The 21236-nt window shown below is 38.1% G+C and overlaps 1 protein-coding gene across 1 annotated transcript in view; it reads right to left on the reverse strand.

Moving 5' to 3' along the window:
- Window positions 1-11384: 11384 nt before the first annotated feature.
- Window positions 11385-21236, reverse strand: part of aacs (acetoacetyl-CoA synthetase) — a 40041-nt gene continuing 30189 nt past the window's right edge. The window contains exons 12-18 of the mRNA XM_082554779.1: window positions 20923-21045; window positions 15122-15235; window positions 14113-14238; window positions 13775-13844; window positions 13520-13578; window positions 13005-13207; window positions 11385-12887 (exon numbers count right to left, since the gene is read on the reverse strand). Of these exons, the coding sequence (XP_082410905.1) occupies window positions 12750-12887; window positions 13005-13207; window positions 13520-13578; window positions 13775-13844; window positions 14113-14238; window positions 15122-15235; window positions 20923-21045 (833 nt within the window). The 3' untranslated portion in view covers window positions 11385-12749. The remainder of the gene's footprint in view (window positions 12888-13004; window positions 13208-13519; window positions 13579-13774; window positions 13845-14112; window positions 14239-15121; window positions 15236-20922; window positions 21046-21236) is intronic.

Here is a 21236-nt window from a genome sequence, read left to right on the forward strand (position 1 = left end):
CTAATAAAATTAACAATAAGTGAATGAAAGACATTTCAATATGTCTCTAATTTGATTTAATTTTGGAATACGGTTACACTGACGTCTTTCTTAATTACTTTTCTTTTTGCCCCTTTCACTTTATTCTGAGGTTTTCATTTTAGTAAGCAAACTGAAATGTGGCGCTTAAATGAATGCACTATGTATTAGCAAATTGTACTTAACACAACACCAAGTGAGGGTGTGGGTGGTACCAAGAGTCTTTGCAGTTGCAGCAGACAAGTGCAAAGACTCCAGAATAATAACACTGCTCCACAGGCAACTCAAATTACTAAAAGTGATGCAGGGGAGCAAAACAGAAACTCTTGAAAACAGCAGTGAAACATCGGGAAGCCTGATTCCTCAGACAGCGTTCGCTTGAGAGAGCTTATGGGGATACCTTGATGTTTTCTACTTAAATTGAATACTTTTATCTGTCAGGCACTTGTCAGGCGACAGTAAGAAAAAGTTACTCCTCAGGTAACCTAAAGTAACTGCTGCAGTCTCTTTAAAAGGACACTGCTCGGCAAAAGTTAAGAATGCATTTTCACAATTTCTCAGTCAGTGTTTTGAAAAGACAACAAAAGGCAAAAACTATCAAATGTAATAACTCAGATAAATAACTAGAGGACTTGAATGAACACTTAAGAGGCTGATAGTAAGGTAAAAGCAATTTGACTGATGATGATTTTCAAAAGCATGACTTGAGAAAGGTCTTAATGGACCATATGAGTAACATTAAATAAAAGGGAAAGACATTTTACTACACTGTGCATACAAAATAAGTGTGAACCAGATTTTTAACAATTTTTTAAAATTATTTTTATTGACAGTAAATTGATAATATAAAGACATGGACAGAAAAGAAATAATGAGAGATATAAAGAACATCAGAGGTTTGCTTATTGCAAACAGGTGGGTTTTCTTTTTGCATTATTTATGATTTTTAGTGATTGTTTTTACGCTGTGTTTAATAAATTTAGATGAATACTGCTGCCATTTATCTTTCAGGAGGATCAAGGATGTATGAAGAGTTGAGAGGAGTGAATTGAGGGTCAGTTCATTAATAGTATGATGCACTGTATGATGATGTATGATGAGACTGTGCACCGTATGGGAAATACAGTGTTAAATAGGAAGTTCAGAATAAGTGATTGTTATTATCACCATGGCAGTCTGATCAGAATGTAAAGACTACAGTCACCAGTGTTGCTCCAGCGCTCATTTTATTTTTAGATAAAGGCACTTTTAACTACATGGACTACTAAGCTCAACTAAACCGCTCCACATGAAGAGAGTGGAAGGGAATGCAGTCCTTTAATCATTTGTGCCAGGTGATTTCCATTAATTGACAAAGTAACACAGGAGCCAGTCGGTGATAAGAAAATGAGGACAAGAATTGACATACAGGAGCTGGAGGAGGAAGAGAAGGAAGCATGGATAAGCGAGAAAGGGTAAATAAAATAGGAATCTTTACAGCACATTGTCATTATATTAGAAACCGTGCCTGTATAAAACATGCTCATCAGTTAATTAAAACTTGGGAACTAACTATATCATATGCACACAGCAGCATTTTTTTCACTTGCTATAGTTGCCTCAAAATATCTTTGTGCCTCTGTGGCTACTGCCAGGCTCTGTAAATCCTTACAAGAGCTGTAGTGCAAAAGAAAATTTGTCAGGTGACTCATGGAAAGGAACACGATGCAAATTTAGGAGCTGATGAAGAAAACGATAGCAGGTGTAGAGGTAGAGGTCAATGCTGAGTGCCAGTGAGGGCAAAAAAAGCTGAAGGCAAGTGCAAACCAGAGTTCTTGGACAAGAGGATTCAGTTAGCCGACAAAAAGCTTTACTTTGTTCAATGTTTTAACAGTAAACAACTTGAAAAATTATGTCACATTTTTATAATAACATACTCAGCTCCTTAGCACATTTAGAGGTCAGTATTCTCTCTCTGGATTTGCAGATGTGATTCGACATGGGAGGAAAAAAATCAATAACTCTAAAGGTAGGCCTGCCTGCATTTGTATATGGCCTGCATTTGTATAGCACTTTTCTAGTCCATAGGACCCCAAAGCGCTTTACACTACATTCAGTCATTCACCCATTCACACACACATTCACACACTGGCGATAGCAAGCTACATTGTAGCCACAGCTGCCCTGGGGCGCACTGACAGAGGCGAGGCTGCCGGACACAGGCGCCACCGGGCCCTCTGACCACCACCAGTAGGCAAACATGGGTTAGTATCTTGCCAAGGTTATCAGGTTTAAGGATACATGTACATGTTTCATCTGTTTTTCAGTAAAATAACAATACACCATATACCTTTGTATAGATTTTTAAAAATAGTTTTGTTATACAGAATCCTAAACATAGAATTCATTGTCACAAAAACAATATCAGCCTGTCTTGGTTACCTTGACCTGATCAGCTTAATTATTACAAAAAAAGCCCTTTCTGCACCGCAGTTGTTTCAAATGAACATTTGGAATGAAAGTGACAAATTATGAACATTACTTAGACCTGTTGCCACCAAATGTCCTCTATGCTTAGTCCTTTTGTCATGTACAAAGGTGAAATTTATGAATTCATTGTATGTCGCACGGATGTTCCCCACATTGCACCGATCCATCATGATGGGCAGACAGAACATGTATCAATACATCAACATTTGGCATTTTGCGTCTGTCATGCTTTGCATGTGCATAATTCTACCGTATTGTCCTTTAACCTTTTTATTGATTATTCAGAATAAATGAAGGTGACAGTTACAGTGAAATATAAGCTTTCGGGTTAAAATAGGTTGAACTAAATTGTACATTTCCCCTCTACTGTTGTTTGATTTGGGACTTTGTTTCATCCACAATCCCCTACCCACTCTGTCATATACACTCATGCCTGTGGCCTTTCTAGCACAAAATAAATTGCGTCTAGTCGGCTTTTGAACAGTTGGAGAACAAGGAAATTGCCATTCACAGGTCCCAGGTTCCATGGAGACTGTAACATTTAATTAAATATCCTTTAAACATTTTAAAAGAAATTACTATTTTAGGGGACATAAGAAAAAAAATTTCTATGTGACAATCTGAAATCAGAAAATATATGAGAGCAATTTGCAAAACTGCTCATCTCAATCTGAGCCACTCTACACAGCCGCGACTCCTTTACATTTTAGCTGCTTCCTGTGTCAAACTCAATTGATTGACCATATAAAACAAATTGAAATTCAATTGCTTGCAGGGGGACATGAAAGAATTACTTTTGGAGATAACAGAGTGAAGGGAAGAGGGACTCCTCTCGAACAAATTATTGACTGTGAATATGAAATAAAAGTCATGCTCAGTGTGTTCCTGCGAGAAAACAAATCTAAAGATCAAACAGGAAAGGAAGCAGGAAGAAAGCAGACTAATTGCCAAAGTCAGTTTTACTGTGTAACTAATGGATGGCTATTATGAATTCTCCTTTTCATTATATGGTTATAACCATACTTTGGGGTTTTTTGTTGTGTATGAATTAGATATGCTATGGCATACACAATCAATGTTGTGGTTTTAGGTGTTGAACATGATTTATTCACATCCTTTTTTGTAAATCATCAATGTTCATGTTCTGATTTCCAGTCAATTATACTTTCTGCCTCCTGCTGGTTTTGTGCTCCACTTATAAGATATCTAAATGCATTTATAATGTATATACCCAAACATCAAACACATTAGAGGCTGTATAAAGACCTGCTTATAATGAGATTTCCCCAGCTCCTAACCCTGCCAACATGTTGACCAAATATGCAGTAGCTTTTACAAAATTACTCTCTACTAATGGCCCCCATCTTCAATGTTATGTCACTGAAACATCAAAACAAATAAATATCAAAGCCATCCAATTTCTGCTGTTAGAAAGGACAAAAGCAGATCTCCGCAGTTTAAAAGCTTCATCTTCTATAGCATCTTATTGCAATCTATTAAATAGCTGTTGCAATATTTCACTCTGGACCAGACTGGTGGATTTACCACCACCTGACCCACATTGTCATTCCCAGAACTATATTCCTCGTGCGTCTAAAGATAAATCAAAAGTTTGCAAGTTCAAGGCTAGCTGTGTTTCACTTATTTTGTTTCATTCATTTGTTTAGCTGAGCAGTGATTTAGTCATATTTTGACATTATTAACTGAAAACAGGAAGCTTCATCCACCCCCTGCTTAGAACTACCTCAGATTTACAGCAACTTTTCAACCTGGGCGACAATATGGTTTGGTTTAAGGCACAGAAAAATATAGGTATTATTATCATATTATTATTATTATTCTACGAAGACTTTGTGACTCTGTAACTATGTCACCTCACTTGCTCCCCATCAAGCTTGAAAAAACAACCTATGGAGTCGTTTTGATGACAGGACATGAAGAAATATTCATTTGCTGCAGAATCCCTGCTTACCAGATTTCTTCTGAATTACAGTAGACACTTAGAATAAATAAAACTCTCCCTTTCTCCTCAACTCCCTGTGGTGATCCTGTGTCCTTTGATCAGCCTAAAACGGAGGCTCCTTCCCATTCCTTATATATGAATATGACAGAAACTGGGTGAGGTGCTTCATTTTCACTTCAAGAACAAACATGTCTCTGCTACATTTCTGTCACCACAAAGTCTGCTCAGAAGTACGCGTGTGCAAGCATGTGGAATATTCATTGATGTTGTGATCAGCCTTTCAGGAGAAAGTCCCTTTGGAGCAGTTTAGATTTAACAAGTCTCCAGTGGGGGGGAGAAGCAAGGGATGAACAAAGTCACCTGAGGATAATTGGGAACGCAGACAATGGAATAGACTAGACAAATTAAGTGAGATGGGATGACAAAGTAAACGTGGAGCTCCCAAGTAACTCCACTTTTGTAATGTATGCTCTTCTTTCGTATAGCGTGATTGATCTAACATTTTGTGTGATATCTGTCATGTGACCTCAGAAATGTAATAAACCAAGGTAAATGTTTGCAAACAAAAATATCTTTGTGTTTTCATAATGTATGTTGTCTGTAAATCTGTAACCACATAAACATCAACTACACACATACTGCAGCTAAGCCCCACAGAATATTGGATCTTCTTCTAACACCATAAATAATGTATCAGTATTAAATTTAAACATTGTCATTTAAATAAATCAGTATTGTGACCGGAAAACAACCTTAGTTGATTTCTTAATTAAGTTGAAAGTTAATTTCAGTGTCATACAGTTAGTCCCCATTAGTATTTACACAATGACACAATTTTACCTCCGTACATCACCACATTTAAAACCTAACCCTAACCCACCACATTCAGTTTAACCCTAAACTGAACAAATAATGTGTGACTGAAGAGCAGACTTTAAGCTTTAATTCAAGAGGTTTAACAAAAGTATTGCATTCATTGTTTAGGAATTACAGCCATTTTGTACATATTCACCCATTTTCTGAGGCTCAAAAATAATTGGACAATTAACTGACAGGCAGTTTGTGTACAGGCGAGTCCTATTCCCTCATTATTTCATGACAAATTTAGCGGGTAAAATATCTGCAGTTCATCCCAGGTGTTCCAGTCGTATTTGCTAGCTGTTCACTGAAACACTGTTCAACTGGAAAGTAGAGATGCTGATGTGATGAAGTCATTAGGCTGAAAAACCAAAATAAAGCTATCAGCTATCAGCTTTAGGAGTGACCAAATCAACAATGCAGTTGATTTCTTAAAATTCTCTCATTCTTAAAAAGAATAAATGCACTGGCCAGCTCAGCAATATCAAAAGGCTTGAAAGTCCGCTGAAATAACGACAGTGGATGACAAGGAGGAAGGCAATCACGCCAAGGTTTATAAGGTACAAATCATGATGTTACACTAAAGAACCAGAAGACCTGATTAGGTTTTGTCAGAAAAGTTAAGAGCCTGAACACTTCTGAAGATAATGATAACAATAAAATTGGGGGGATGACAGTTAACCTGCTGCAGAAAATTGGGTAGAGAAAAGTATGGAGAAGGAAGGGAATAGCTTGTGATCTGAAGTATACCACATCATCTGTCAAACATGGTCGAGGTAATGTTGTGGCATGGGTATGCATGGCTCCAAAGTGAACTGAGTCATTAATATTTACTGATCGTGTGACTCTTGTTGTAAGTAGCAGGATGAATTGTGAATTGTACAGATAATAAAAAATACAGAGAATTGCACACTGCTCAGATCCAGCTAAATGATGGAAAGCTGGTTGGATAGCACTTCACAGTGCAAATGGATAATAACCGAAAGCATACTGCAAAAACAGACCAGGACTTCCTCTGGGTCAATATTAGTATCATTTCCTCTTTATTGTCCAAATACTTATGGACCTGACTGTAAAAAGTAAATATGTTACTTGACCCAGTGGTTAGCTCTCTTTAGCATAATGACAAGAAACTATTCTCTAAGTCACAGGTGTCGAACTCCAGGCCTCGAGGGCCGGTGTCCTGCAGGTTTTAGATGTATCCTTGATCCAACACAGCTGATTTAAATGGCTAACTTACCTCCTCAACGTGTCTTGCAGTTCTCCAGAGGCCAGGGGCCCGTTCTTCGTACCTCGCTAAGTAGGTTAGCCGGATTAGATTGTTGACGATTTCGCGTGATCCTGGATCAGTCGGTTCCCCGAAGCTCATCCGGGACTTGCTGTCATAGCAACAGAGCCGTAAGCGTAAACCTGCTCGGGAGCAGGTTTACTTTATGTAAACAGGATTAGATCGCGGCCACGCAGGTATGTCCGCTTCATTTATACGAAAGCAACAGCGATATTTTTCCACTGTTTCACCATAAATAAATATTATCAATGTAACTAAAGATAATGCAGCACTTGATCCTTTTATTGATGTCACACAGATACATACAGGTCATTTCCTAAAAAAGGGAAATGAACTATTAACATTCTATTACATGTATGTGATTATTACAGATGTAATTCATATTTCAGAGTAGTAATTGTAAATTACTTCGTGTAATCAAGATGAGAGACCACGGCTATAAAAGCGAAGGTGGATTTGGGAAGTCTGTCGCAGCCATGTCCTGTCCGTATACGCGACCAACCCATTGCGGAAGGTGCAAGATTGATAAGGAGAGTCCTCAGAATTCAGCGTATATTGCGGGATAGACAGGATCCTTTAGCTCAGCGCGACAGTGTGCTCATAGAGAGATATCGATATTCCCGTGAGGGTATTATTTACTTAACCAACTTGTTGACGAGGGGGTGCAGGACCACCACCTGTCTTTTTTTCCTCTGCCCTTTTCTTGGTTGCTGTTATGAACAAACTAACAGAGTATTACAGGCCAGTATTACCTTGCCAAGAGACGCAAAGCAATCTAAGAGATAAATATTACCATTCTGTAGAATACTCCTGTATTCCACTTTTACTTGTTCCCATGTTCTTGTGGGTCCTGTTGTGGCTCTAATGTGAAAGGGGATATAATATAACATATTATAATATAATATAATGCCATATGATATTGGACAATATAGTGTCATATGATAGATCTACCCTACCGCCTACTGGTGTTGGCCAGAGGGGCCGATGGCGCGATATGGCAGCCTGGCTACAACCGTAGCTGCCTCCACCAGTGTGTGAATGTGGGAGTGAATGAATAGTGGTATCGTAAAGCGCTTTGGGTGCCTTGGAAAGCGCTATATAAATCCAATCCATTATTATTATTATTATTAAATTACCTACGAGTTTGATTTGTCAGCAACTTTCTGCCAGCCCTCTCTCCTTGCTTTTGCAGCCTTTGCAGTGTTCTCTTGCGTTTTAATTAAACTCTGAAACTCCTGAAATCCCTCACTCATGAGTTCTTGCTCTGCTGCCGGAAAATACCGAGCACGCCCCTTCGACATTTTCGCCGACCAATCAGCGGGTTGCCGATCAATGTTTCTACTATCGATGCGTAGCCCCTTTTACGACACCCAGTGATGTCACATTCCTGCGTCCAGCTGTAGTAATCGTCAACAGCAGGTGTGTTCGGGGAACCGGATTAGCGAGCTCACGGTTAGCGCGATGATTTGATCTTGGATGTGTCATTTGATCTTGGATGTAGTAAGCGACGTACGAAGAACGGGCCCCTGGTAATGAACTAATCATTTAATTCAGGTGTGTTGACCCAGGATGTTATCTAAAAGCTGCAGGACACCGGCCCTCGAGGCCTGGAGTTCGACACCCCTGCTCTAAGTTAACAATATCAGCTTATGATCACCACTAAAGTTCATGTTCGTCAAACCCAATGATATCGGCAAACCTATGAGAGGTTGCATGAAACGTTTAAGCTTGATACAAAAATAAAATAAAGAGCTTAGAATCTGTTGTGTAAACTTCAGAACCATAACATACTGCGGGCAACCTTCATAGGAGTGTCAAGCATGTAGTGTGACTTTAAACACATGTTTTACTGCCACAACTATACCTGGCCCATCTATGAGGGCAGTGTTGGGAAGGTTACTTTTAAAATGTATTCCACTACAGATTACAGAATACATGCCCCAAAATGTATATAGTAACGTATTCTGTTACGTTACTCAGCGAGAGTAACATATTCTGAATACTTTGGATTACTTAATATATCATTTAGCTTTTTACAACTGCATGAATGTACCATTGCTGTGTGGTTTATTACTATTACTGAAGGTTATTCACCATACCAATAGCAACTAGATTTTAAAATCTTAATATAAAATGAGTTACAGTAGGGTGGACATTAGGTAAGACTGCACGTTTTGCAGCGATCTTGTATAGAAAACTATTCCGCGTGTATATAAAACAGGTTTGTGGCTCCGAGCCGTAAAGGGACCTCCGTCGTGTTCCGTGTCGGGCTCGTAGCTGAAAACTAGCTTTACTTTGTTGTCTGGGTCAGCTTTGCTAAGGAGAGACGGAGAGAGACGTTGAAAGGCTGCTCCAACGGAACTTATTGTTTCGGAGGAAAACACGAACACAGTGTACAGTCGAGTCTTAATAGCTTACTTACAACTGGGCTCGTCAGGCACTCTTTTTGGCTGCAGTGGTTATTATAATATTTACATGCTTACAGCTCCCGTTTCTGGTCAGTGACAACTCGTACTTTTCCACTCTTTTTCTCCCTCCCTCGCGCTCACCGACACATAACGGGTATGTATGGCAGTACACCTGGGCCTGTGGTGCTGAACAATACCATCCATATTTCACCAGCGACAGAGTCATTATGAGACGCGAGATTGAGACACAGGCATTTGAGCCTCTTAATGCGTATTTTGTTTGGTTTCCACCGGTGTGGAATTACCAAAAATAGAGAGGGCATAGCCTAACATATAAAACAGGAAAAGACCGCTGTGTAATCCCTTTATTTCAACAAAGTAACTATTCTGAATACCACCTTTTTAAACGGTAACTGTAACGGAATACAGTTACTCATATTTTGTATTTCAAATACGTAACGGAGGTACATGTATTCCGTTACTCCCCAACACTGTATGAGGGTGACCTTAATTTTGATCTCAAACATGCAACGTTTTGTGAATATGTCCTTACATGATCAAGATGTTATAATTTTGTCAAAAATTGCTCACAAACCAGCAGTAAACGCCAGCCAACGTACTCAGAACTACCTTTGTGTTAGTTCCCACTACAGGAGACGTCGCCACAACCACATTATTTGAAGCACAAACAAGCTGATACACAGACACAAGGTTCGTGGATGGTAATTAACAGTCAACCTATGTAAAGTGCAACATCAGGTGGTAAACAGTCATTTCCTGGTTTGTGATGTGCTCTCTTATGAGACTGTTGGGATAAATCAAACAACTCAGAGCCCCTTGGGGAACTGTTTGGTACTCAGCACTGATGTTTGTTAGCCTTTCTACACTGAGGAACTGGACTCTAACCAAGCCTCCCTGTTTCTATTTTTCTCACTGCTACATTTTGAAGTTTGGGTGACTGGCAGGGCTGAGCATTCACACTTATAAAGGTTATAGGGAGCTTTTAAACTGCCAAGTTTATTTCTAAAGGAGCTGTCTGTCAAAATGACTGGCTTTACACAGATCAAAACACACAAGCTGAGACACAGTTACTCAAACACACACGTGCACACACATTTTTTGTTATTCAATGAGTGTGTCAGTTTGTTTTATGGTGTTTTTTTCCACAGTTCGTATGCCGAGTTGTTCATCTCACATCGAAAGCTATAGCACCAGTGCTAACTTAATAATATCATATTGGCTGTTGGCCCTGCGACAGACTGGCGACCTGTCCAGGGTGTACCCCGCTTCTCGCCCTATGACAGCTGGGATAGGCTCCAGCGCCCCCCGCAACCCTGAAAAGGATAAGCGGAAGCGAATGGATGGATGGATGGATGGATATTGGCTGTGGATGAAGATAAAACTCAAATAAGCTGTATACCTCAGCTCAGAATATTTAGGTCTATAAACTTTCGGCAACTACTTATTAGTTGCTGGTAGTTTTGTGTCAGAACTCAGAGGTAAATATTTTAGTTAAGCTGTTAAACATAAATGTTGATTCACACTCCTGTTTACTTCATACATGTGTGCTGTGCCTAGAAAGCCTTGGATGAAGAGCTTCCCAGTTTATCTTAGGAAAGCAATGTGGATGCGTACTGTAAATTTACAATAAGCATAAAAGGCTTACATTTTGGAACACAAAACCGTTTGTTTGCTCTCAGACTGGCCTCACTTTATTGGTTAGCTGACAGTTTCCAGCCAGAAAATGCATACAACAAAATCCCTGTGTTAAACAGCTTTAAAGTTGTTTCTTACACAGATATTCCCTCGGAAAACTCAACAAAGACAAGGTGTGCAAATAGCGTTCACAATCACACAGCTCGAAACCAGACCTACAGTGACCAACGTTATCCCGTTATCAAAAAGAACATACAACCTAGAATATCGTCCAAAACATCTGTCATGTTTGATTCTTGCATTCTCAAACTAAATACACACAGTAAAAATGCTTTATCATAAGAAATATTTGATGCCTAAAGAACATATATTTACTAAAAACAATGCAGATCTCCAATGTTCCACCTGATTTCACTCAAGTGCAAACCATCCAGTTATTTATGATTCTTGTCTCCTATAGGAGTAAAAGGACTTGTGCATCTTTATGAGACAAAATAATTAAATTAATTAATTTAATTTAATTGTCTACATACAAAAAAGCAGTATTCCAATCAAAACTTTGTTCCTGGAGCTTTTGTTTGATATAGGCATGATTGTGAACTCAAACATTAAACGCACATGTATCCAGTTAAATGGTTTACAGTTATACCAAATATTTAAAATAATCATAAAGAAAAGAAGCTTAACGCACCAACTTATACAGGAAACCACACACACAATAAGCCAAATGAGAAAATGGTCCCTATTTTTTATTTTTTTCAGTTTCATTCTTATCCATAGATCAAATGGCTCTCTGACATCTGTTCCTTTGCACAATTGACACTCTGGTCAGGTATTTGCTTCTCATGGAAAATGGAAATCAAACCCACAGGAATTGTGTTTTATTACAGATTTACTAGTGACCAAAACCACTACAGTTAATAGCATCAACTAGGCTACAGAATTTGTTATTATAATTAGGAAATTTTAAATAAATAACTCATTTTTTCTATGTACAAAGTACAACACATGCTTTTCTTAGCGTTGTAACAATCATGGAACATAGATACAAATGTATACAACAGGCTTCTGTGGTGAAATGAGAAATGTGCATCTTGACTGAATCCTTGCTACAACAGATTGATAGATAACGACCTATTCTGGTTTTGGATGGGGGGACAACATTGAATAGAGGATTTCGAAAACAAAGGTTCAGAATCAAGTATGAAATGTGATATAGCTTTTTAGGCAGAAAAAAAAAGCTATATTAGTTATTAGTAAGCTATATTAAATTATATTATATTAGTTTAGTTTTCTAGGCTTCCTTATTCAAGAATTAAGTAAACTAGAACTGTTACACAAACATAATACAACTTCCATGACTTTGGTTAACACGTTTGGGTGGCTATCGTTAAAGGCATAACTGTAAAGTCAACACAGTTTCACAGTTCCAAAATTTATACCGATATACAAATATCCACATTAAGATAGCAATCCACACCACATAAACATGATATGGTGATATGAGCAAAAGCTGAGGCGTAACTCCAAGATGCGTGGGTGTATTTATCTACACACCTCCATGGATTTTATTCAGGGACCCACTCAAGGTTATAGGCAGGTGACACGGGGAGATATGGTTCTTCAGTAGCTGATAACAATCAAAGTGTGAAGCTGAAGCAAAGCACTTTATACTGCGTTTCATTTCTTCAAGGGCTTCAAAGCATGAGCTTATTCACAAGCACTGCTAAACACACGATATTATATCCAAAGCCTCTTTCAGTGTTCCATTTCCAACACTTAATTGTGCAGTACGGTAGACTATGAGCAGCTGCTTGATGACTTGTGGAACACTATGTCTCTCTGTCTGCCTGATATAATTAATTTATTATTATCTTGTTTGGTATTGTTATATATTATTTTGACACACATCATCACCTTTTTGCCCTGTATGCAGCGCAGGGTGCCTGTTTGAGGAACCCATGCAATGAACTTTGCATATCACCCTGTACCTGTAAATTTACATAAAGTTAGTCTAAAATCAAAGCTAAAATCTTTTCAGGCTACGTGTCTTTGCAGACCCTCTCTTCAGCTCTGTGAAGCCACATCTCTAATAGTTTTGCAGTTCAGGAATGTTTTTGTAGAGGTCCAGTGAGTCAGGATTGGAGAATGCTCCTCTTTGTGTCACCTCCCGACCAGCAATCACTTGTTTTACAGCTACCTCCACCTTCTTACCGCTGATGGTATACTGTAGAGGAATGAAATAAAGGCTGTCATTCAACAAAAAGGATTTTTCTATTTGCAGCCTGACAGAATAATATAAAGTTTTTTCATAACTAACTGATAGATTTCTTTTTTTTCTTACAGGAATGTCTCTGGTCTCCAGCAGCAGGGCGGGTACGTGTCGAGCAGACAGAGCTTTTCTAATGGCTCCTTTAATCTTTGCCACCAACTCTGGACTGAAGGGCTTACCAGGTGCCATCTTTAAGAACAAAATAACTCTCTCTTCTCCGTCAGCGTTGTACTGTGGAACACAAAGACTGTCTGACACTTCCTCAAACGCCTCCACTGCAGAGAGGAGAGGAAAGGAGAGGGCAGAGGGCAAAAAGGCAAACCAAAAAAGATGAGACACAGAGAGAAAAAGACGTGAGAGGTGAAAAGAAAATGAGAGTAAAGATTAAAAGAACAGAAAAGACAAAAAGTGTCAAACTAAGCAGCGTGAGTACGTACGGAGAATGGCAAGTGAGTAAACTTTAAAAAGTGGACAATGGGATGGCAAAGTCTTATTTTTCCAGGAACATAAAAAGAACCATGACTCAGAACCATTTTCTTTTATTATCTTACACCCACACCCTACTCCATCTGCAGATAAAGACTCACCAATGTTGTAGATCTCTGAGCTGCCGAATCGGACTCCGTTGGGGTTCAGCGTGCCGTCACTACAGAAAAAACAGATTTTCTAAATTCAGAGCTGGCGTTCCTGTAATTGCGAGCCATTTTGCCACAAATTTCCACAGGAAAAAAATGACTCTACTGCCTAGAGTTGTGACAAAATATCACACAAAAGGGTATGAAGTACATTTAAGCCTGTCCTGATGAATCAATAAAACGTATTGATTGCAGTTAATGGCTGACCTTCTGCCCAGCATGACAATGCCCCCTGTCTTTGGATTGATTTTACAGTAGTCTCCATGGGCCCACACCCCTACAGAATGAGAAAAGGAAAAATTTGTCTGAAACTTTGATTTTTTTTTTTTGTGCATACTTGAAGAACACATACTGAAAACAAACATTAAAAAATGAAGGAGCAATAAATGCAAATAAAAACAGTTACATAATGTAAGCACAGATAAATTTAAACTGGGCGATATTGCTTAAAGGGTAGCTGTACAGCAGGGGTATTACAGGTGTCTCTTTATGTACATGTAAACTGTAAATATGTTTCTATTTTTACACAACATTTGTGTGGTTACCGGGATATGTAGAAAAGTATGCTTTATGATATTTGCTCTGATTCTCGTCATTCCAGAAGTGTGTTGGCTGGCAGGGGATTGGCTTCAAGCAGACAAGCTCCCCACTCTCTCCCCACACAGGCTTACCTGTTGAAACACATATTTCACAGGAACAGAAAGTTGCGGTGTGTGTTTCCCTGCAACCCATATAAACCTGGGCACACGTCCATATGCACAAACACATAAGCGTATAAGAGACACAGTATAAATCCTTCTCTGATAAAAACAAAAAGAATGTGTGTCGCTCTCAGAGAACCTGATACCTTTAGTGTGTGGTTTCACACAACCCTAACAGCCTCCCTCAGGACGGTGTTATAGGCTTAAAGACTGACTAAAATAATCCCAAACTCTTTCTACAAAACTGCCTTTAAATTATCCTTCAATCCACTCTCCTTTGAGGTGGTGGAGACATGCCAGTACAGCCTGCAGCAGGGAGCTGGGGAAAGAGGGACTGAATGACAATGACAGAAACCTAGAGGGCTTTGAAGACTTCCACCATGATAAAAAATAAATAAATAAATAAAGAACAACACCCTTTTTATTTGAAATTAATAATTTAAAAAAAAAAGTGTTTCGCTAAAGTTGGTCAGTATATTGTTCCAGGGAAAGTTCACACATTCCTTCAGTTACTTTTTGGCCTGGCAAATATATACATATAAGCTCCACCATATATATATATATATATATATATATATATATATATATATATATATATATATATATATATATATATATATATATATATATTTATATATTTATATATATTTATATATATATATTTTTTTTTTTTTTTTTTTTTTTTTAATGCAGCCTGAACCTGAAACTTATTTAAAAGCTGACCACAATCCCCTTGACTCTGTTGCTCTATTGTCCCCATACAGTAAATCTCTTAATTGCTATTGAGGTTGAATGAAACAGAAAGTGGTAGGAGGGATTATTAAATTCTGAAGAGATTCACCCAGAGTCTTACCGTCAGGGCTCCAGGCTTCCACAGCCATGCCGAGATTTCTTGATTGAATCTCACCTCGATACACTGGAACTGTTGGGTTCTGGCCCATGAAACACGACACTATGTCAGTGCCACCTGGGAAAAGAGTTGAGAGAAACCGGGAAGTTTTCCATTATATTTCTGCAACAGACATATAATTTTTCTAAGAAGTTAAAATTGACCAGCTTGTGTCTTAAGTTTTTGTCATTAACGCTGTTGGAGGAACCTTGACCTACAAAAAAGACAGAGCAATGGGAAGTCTGTTAACTCTGTAGCGTCTTAATAAATTCATTGCTGTGGTTTTCATTGTACCCTGAATAAAGTCAGTGAACCCTATAACAGTTATAGCAAGGTTTTCCCATTATAACAGAGTACCATCTGTGTTTCAAAGAGGTGTTCTTTTCTTCTTTTTTTTTCTTATTCCTCAGTGAACATGGAGCTGATGAGCGATTCTAATTGTGATTTCTCCTACAAGCACTGTTGCTCGTCTACATGTATTTTAGCAAACTTTATGCTGGCTTTTTTATTTCTGTTTTAAAAGTGGAATCTCCTCAGCTCTTGCCACAAAGAACCTTGGCCAAACATTACTATTGCCCCTGACCTCTGGATCTTAAACTTTATAAATAATAGTAAGAGCTGTGGTAACAGGAACAGGAAGTTGCTTTGGTGATTCTTCAAGTCTTAACTTTGACCATGTTTGGCATATACTTTTAACGCCTATGATAAAGACAATCTTTAGTTTCCATATTCCACTTATTTATCACCATTTCTGAGGGGTACCAATAATTTTCTCTACAAATTTTAATTTCAAAAACTTTCCAGGAAGGCGTAGACCATTCTTTAATCCTTTAGAGTCATTGGATGTGCCAGTTTAAGATGACCTAGCAGCAAGACGCAGTTTCCTTTTAAATTATATTGAAAGTGCAGACAAAAATAGATTGAAGCCAACAATATCGGGTATGCTTCTGTTTTAGACACATTTTACTGTAAATAGTCAGAAGTCTCTTAGATATTTTATGATGTGATAAAGATAATGAATCACATTTAGTGTGGTAGGACTAGGGTTAGGGTTAGCACATATGATGACTTAGACCTCAAATGGTGAAACTGGTTGGAGGGAGGCAATGTGTACGTTTTTACCTTATTTCATTTAGTTTGGAATACTTGGAATGTACAGAGCCACACCCATATCACGTAACTATGTAAAATATCAGCAAACACTGACCAAGAGACATTATCACACTTAATACCAGTGTCTTGTATTTTTTTGCTCCACACACAGGCAGCATTAGCTCGCTGCTCCACCTTCATTGACCTATATAGGAGTTCCTTCCCTTTGCAGCACTTTCCTAAAACTGTCATGAAGACGCACACATCTATTCATCTCTTTCTACCTTCCAATCATATACCATTTCTGACACGTTCTATTCATCTCCCTTCTTATTGTTTGTTCTCTACCTCCCTATTTCGTTCCACTCTGCGTGACAGATACCATCCATCCATCTCGTTTGCTTTCTCTCAGTTGCTCTATGCCCTTCTACTGCTCCTTCCTCCTTTCTTGCATTTCTTTGTTCTTTACACTCGTTTTCTCCGTCTCTCTTTCTGGCAGGTTCTTTATTGAGCTCTAATTGGCTCCCAGGAGGAAGTAGAAACTTTGTCTTCTGATTAAACACACACACTTATAGTGGGACGATACGCAATTAGATTAATATTACATTTACCTTAATAGGTGAGTACAAACACACAAAAATACATACATACACACACAAACAGAAGCACATTTAAGCCAAAAGTCAATGTGGTTTTCTTGGGATGCCTTCCATCATCTGACATGTAGTGTGCATGTGTGAGTAAGGTGTATATACACAAGAGTGCAACGTGTCACACTGATCTGATGCTCCTAACAGCAGTGACTATTTTGAAGTGAAGAAAAAGGTTTTTTGAACTCCCCAGTTAGTTTTCATATATTTTTGCACATGTGAGTGCGTGCACGCACATCTTCTTTCATTTGTGGAGGTGTTACTGCTTTGAAAAACTACCTGCACAGTTTGAGGTCAAACAAAGCCACCAACTGAGACAAACCAAGCAACCTACACAGCTAACCTACACATGAATTCATTTATCCAAAAATGAACTGAATTGAAACCAAAAACTAAAGGAAAATTGAAAAGATGACTTGGTAAATACTTCAAAATTAACACAGAGAAGAGAAGAGAAGAGAAGAGAAGAGAAGAGAAGAGAAGAGGCGAGGCAAAATGGGTGTGGAGAGCTGACATATGGAGAGTCAGATGGAGGTATATTAGGATTGAGTAAATCCAGCAGTGAAAGTGTTAAAATCACCCACTGAAGAGCAACAGGGGTCTGAGGTCCCTGCTGAACAGAAAACACACAAACACTCTCCTGATATACACGACAATCTCCGTTAAAAGTTTTCACAACCCCAAGTAGACTTTAACTGAAGCACATGTTTATACACACACAGTGACACGGGGTAAAATCAGCAAGGGACCCACATATATGAGCATTCAGAACACACACACACAGCATTGACCTCATGGGTCAAGGTTAGGTCGGTTGGCAGCCAAAAGGGTTGCAGCCCTCTGTTGCCCTTGGCAGCAAGATGGAAAGTGACTGGGGCAGGACCTGCTGTTTCGAGTCACACATTCACAAAGAGCCAGCGCTATAATTCCAAAAGGACGAGTCCAGATGAATAACAAATTGGGTCTTCTTCACAATTTACCACTTTAGCTATCATTTTGTTCAAATATTATAACACTATACTGTCAGAGGAACAGCACAGGAACAGGTTGAGCTCTTTGGAGACAAAGTCAGAGAGGCAAAGCTGAGATGGTTTGCACATTCTAAATAAAACATGTTTGATGGCCAAGCAGTAAGGTATACAGGCATCTGAAATCTTCTACTTTTTCCCCTCATACTTCTGCTGCTGGAGTATGGCAGTCCCAAAACCTTATGGTAAAATATAATGTAATTTGGCACAATGGCTGAACTGATGCACCTCAACGGCACTGTTGGGATTAAACTCATTTTTCTAATGCCAAAAGCTACAATAGTTACAATACCTACTGTTTCCATAAGCCATTTGACTCATTAAAAAATCTTTACAAAGTAACTATAAAGGATCTTTAAAGTGGAAGAAGAAAACAGTTTTATCTGTTTAGCTAACATGGTTTCTCAGTGCCTCTGTTATGTGATACCATTTAATACTGAACTTGTTTTATTGACTTACTAACGCAATTAAAAAGGGGATGAATACAGCTTTGTATTGAGCTAATAAGCAAAAACTTGTTTTTCCTTGATTCGTTCTGTGTTTGTCTCATAAAAGTTGTTGATGTGTGTCACAAAATCGTATGAGCTGTTGAGTAACAACCTATAATGCAAACAAACGAAAATGTGTAATTGCCATAACCAACTATTTTTGAAGTTTTCAGTAGATTCTTAAGCCTACAGCAAATTTTGCACAGACCACCTTCCTCACTAAACAGATTTCTTTCTTCACTTATCTTACAGACTCTGCAGAGACACAGATATTTACGACAAAAATAACCTAAGAAAATCTGCTTGCAGATTTCTTCTGTTTATTTTCCATCTCTCACCAGATTTCTGCCTGTGATTGACATTTCAGCTGACGCTTGTGTCCAGCATTTCGACTTACATGTCATTGTGAGCATGTGCAACTTTGCATATGTTTGCTTGTGTATTTGAGGCTATATGCTGTACCCATTTGGGCTGTCATTCACAATGGCTGCGTGTATGTGTATGCAAGCGTGACATTCCAAGCTGCTTCTCAGTGTGCGTATGTGTGTGTGTGTGTGTGTGTGTGTGTGTGTGTGTGTGTTTGTGTGTGTGTTTAATACGTCAGTCACCCAAGCTCTGCTAAATGTTAAACGTTTCAGGACTCACAGAAAGAGACAGATAGCATTCTACTGGCCTGACAACATCACAATGGGCTGAGAAGCACTGTGTGCGTTAGACCCGTGCGTGTGTGTGTGCATGTGCGACAGTTGTGGGTGGTGAGGAATATGTAGCCTTCTATACAATTTATTGTTTTATTATTATGCATCAGTCCTTTTGTGCTTGTGTCAGAGATGCTTTTCTGTTTTAGCTTTAAAATTTCAAAATACAAATACAGTATATATTTTAAATGTTTTAAAATACATTTTTTTTTAGTTTAAGTATCCGGTTTCTGTCATAAAGACATCGGGAACCAAACAATTTGTTGCTCAGACATCACATTATGCACCAGAATCATCTTGGATATAAATATCTTGATTTGTCAATATATATATAAAATAACATTAGGTTAAGTAATCTTACATTTACATAATCCTTCTTTTCTTTCATTTTTGTCAGGGATGTTCCTTACAACTAACTTATTAGTTGTTTAAACACGAGAGAAAAAAAAATCAAAGTGGTCAACCAGTCTAAATTAAAGAAAACACTCAGAACACATCTAAAAATAAACACAATCTAATGGACAAGGCTAGACATTGCATTTGTATTTGGGATCAACAGGCTTGCTAGTTTTGCTAGTGTGTGTTCTAATGTGCTCTTCTTCAGTTTTGTGAAAAGCACTTTAGGGGGAATTTCAAAAGGTCAGAAAAGCTCATGTTTCAACAACAGTGAAGTATTGTACAGTTATGATAAATGTTAAACTGGCCAGTTCACGTTCATGTTAGCTGTTAGCTATTAGCAATTACCCGTTTACCAAAAATCTTGCCTTAGGGTGTCACAAGCTAGTGCCAGTGTTGGTCCCAAGCCCAGGTAATTGGGAGGGTTGTGCCTGGAAGAGCATCTGGCATAAGATTTTTGCCAAATCAAATATGTGGATCCAGCTGCTGTGGAAACCACTGGAGAAAAAACAGAGCAGCTGAAGTTACCTTTATCCAATAGCCACCTTAGCCATCTGTTATCATTAAGATAGTGGTTAGCAGCTATGGCTAATATTAAAATGATAACATTAATGTGAGAGCCAGGCAACAAACACCATCAGTCCTGTCTGCAGAGTTGTAATGGATGGTGTTAATTTTACAGAATAAAACAATTACTTAAGTCTAAAAAATGCCAAGTTTCTCTGAAAGTACCAGACTGAAACTGAGGAAAGTCTAGACACAAGATAACAGCCTACCTGACTAACTGTATTTGATTGGTAATTAAAATGTGGAGCTTAGTCACCAGATGCACAGCTATTATTCTTAATCAAAAACAGGAGAAAGATGAAATGGAGTATAAAGGATACTCGATGGCTGAATCAAATTAAAAATAAACAGAACTTGGTTTCATTTGTTAGTGAACAAAACAGACAACAGGTCTTTAGCAATAACTGGAGAAAAAACAACAACAGCTGGCACGATTAATCTTTACTTATTGTGCAGGCATTTCATGCATTATGTTCCTAGTTAAGTAGCTATTAATTTGAAGCGCCACAGATTGTCTGTCAAATTTTTATAAAGAATATATTATAGACAATAGTTTTTTTTGTCAAACCACAACCTGATTAGCAGAAAATGCACTAATATGCACCTGTTGAATATTTCATTCATTAAAAAAGTATACTATAAATTGTTCTTATTGAGTAAAAGCTTGACATTTTTAAATTAATTAAAACTGTAATATTAATGTCTAAGACAAATATTTATCTACAGTTCTTTTTAATGATTAAATGATTTTGTGTCATAATTCTAAATAAACATTATGTTATTCTTAAATTCTTAAGTATTAGAAAAATAATATGTGTCCTAGCAGGTTATGTGTTATTGAGTCACCTGAAATGGAGCCCAGCAGCACGGTGCTCTTTATGCAGCGGTAGACATAGTCGTAGATCTGAGGTTTGAGAGGAGATCCAGTAGACAGGATAGTGTGGAGGGACTGGAGATTGTGTGTTTCCGCTAGAGAAGGAAAACACAAAAGGTAAAAATAAATAGCGAAAGAAGATGAACAATAAACTCCGTAGTTTAGTTATTAGTAATACATAACTGTGTTTGAAGTCACTTTTTGAATACAACCTAAAATGTTCCTACAATGTTGAGTGTTAAAAATTCAGTGAGTTCCGGAAGTACAATAAATTTGGATTCATTAA

The sequence above is a fragment of the Aulonocara stuartgranti genome (genome assembly GCF_965226115.1).
Source record: "Aulonocara stuartgranti genome assembly, chromosome: 12".
Lineage (NCBI taxonomy): Eukaryota > Metazoa > Chordata > Actinopteri > Cichliformes > Cichlidae > Aulonocara > Aulonocara stuartgranti.